General features: G+C 39.3%; 1 protein-coding gene across 1 annotated transcript in view; it reads right to left on the reverse strand.

Annotated features, from left to right (window-relative positions):
• Positions 1–1,733, reverse strand: part of LOC122257556 (late secretory pathway protein AVL9 homolog) — a 24,144-nt gene extending 22,411 nt beyond the window's left edge. The window contains exon 1 of the mRNA XM_086546391.1: positions 1,553–1,733. Coding sequence (XP_086402517.1) covers positions 1,553–1,627 — 75 coding nt within the window. The 5' untranslated portion in view covers positions 1,628–1,733. The remainder of the gene's footprint in view (positions 1–1,552) is intronic.
• Between the last annotated feature and the right edge of the window lie 284 nt (positions 1,734–2,017).

Here is a 2,017-nt window from a genome sequence, read left to right on the forward strand (position 1 = left end):
CCACCATACGGTAATCCTGCATCCAGGAGCCTATACATCTTGCCTTACTGTTGCACAAAACAGACAAACACTACAACCGCCACATTGATTAACCCATTTAAGTCAGATGTTGTGATATCATGTCAAGGGAATATTTCTCTCCCATCGGATGATCTCATGTAATGATCTCTCCCTCTAAACACACATTTACATCATTATGTACATATATACTCACAGGAGACTGATTTGTATAGATGTAAACAAATACAAAATCCTCAAAATATCACCCTGTTGAATGGGGCGAGATTAGGCACAAATAAGCCCCAGCATGAATGGGTTAATCCACCAAAACCATCTCAAATTACACAAACCTTTCCTCTCTCACAGCTGCAACTTTGCTACATTGATAGAAATCTAGATATTTTTGGCCTCGTGCGCATATTTTAAGCTAATTTGTCACCTTCTTTTATTGAACTGCTAAATTTCTAAAATCAAGCAGAACCTATAATGTAAGTCTCATTCACCACCCTGCTTTCTCAAAAGTATTTAACCTATTGCCGACAGGGCTGTTTTGGCTCCAAATGGTTGAAACGCCGGGATATTTCAAACGCATAAGCCTATCACCTTGGGCTATTCGCCCACACTGGCCACGGCCAAGTGCTACGCACCCAATCACCTGGCGTACCAGCCAGGAGGATAGCAATGACAAGTTATCTCGTCCCCGGTGGCTGGTCCTGCCACTACTCAACGTGATGTCTTGTCACTCGGCATTAGCGGGTTAACACTGATCTATTGTGCAAATCTAGCAAAACTAATGAGTACTTATCGGTCCAGTATTTATGATTGCTAGAGGTATATGATAGATTTTACAATTGTAAAAACTATCATGAAATCTGTGCATGATAATGACAAGCTGATGAATATTACTTCAAGAATTACCAACTACTATGAAAAAATTTAATATATCAAAAAATGTACTCACCACTGAATTAAATCATTAACAATAAGGTTTAAAATGTTGCTACTCAAAAACAACAACCATGACTTAATTTAACTATAAATTCACAATTTTCCCTTTTGATTACACAGCTATTGGTTTTGTGGCTCTAAGATTCATGACAACTGATCAATCAAATTCAATATATCAAAATCAATAACAATTTCACAATTCAAGAACATTCAAGCAATGCTAATTAAGTAAGACTTTCCCCATTTTTTGGCAATCAATATGTTAGTATGAACATCGCAATTTTTGGTCAAAAAGGCTATTCTAAGTCCAAGATTCAAGTCCTATAGACCTATCCCCGAATGCCTCTCTACATCAAAAATCACCAACAGTTTTCATAGCACCTGAAACTAACTCCATACTGAAATCTGAGTGACAGTTCAGATCCAAAGACATAAAACACTCCTTCAAAGACCAAAATCAACCCCAAAACCCTCAACAAAAAACCCTTCACACACATACATAAACCTCAAACCTCGAAAAGGAAAACGAGGAAAGAAAGAAAAGAGAAAAACACCCCAGTGGAAATGATTAAGCCCGAGATAAAATTATCGATTTTTTTTTCACCTGCATGCCCTTCTTGTGGTGGAATCCCACCACAATGACGTGCAGGGCTATGGGATCCTTTTCCGCCTCGTTCATCTTCGCCTCTTTCACCACCGGAGGACAAACGGGCGAGGAAATTGCACTCGGAAAGTTCTCATTCACTTCATGACAATGGTGTTTACATCAGCAGAGGCGTCGCTTACGACACGAATACGCGAGCAGAGGCGGCGCCGTCATAGAAAACGGGCGAGTCTGTCATGACCCGAGGAGATATTTTTTTTAAAGGGGTGACTATGGGATTGTGGAGATTTTTTTCTTTCTTTATTTATTTGTTTATTTATTTTACTGGTGGGCATCGGTCTTGTTATAAAAAAAAGTCTATAATCTTATGTACGATCTCTCTCTTCTAAAGATCGATAATAGAGAGAGAGTGTAACCACCAGCTGCCGCCAGTTGTAACCAGCTTGCTGGCAACAGTTGTAACCC

Source organism: Penaeus japonicus, unplaced genomic scaffold (assembly GCF_977035675.1).
Source record: "Penaeus japonicus unplaced genomic scaffold, GWHDUDI00000001_assembly GWHDUDI00000018, whole genome shotgun sequence".
Taxonomy (NCBI): domain Eukaryota; kingdom Metazoa; phylum Arthropoda; class Malacostraca; order Decapoda; family Penaeidae; genus Penaeus; species Penaeus japonicus.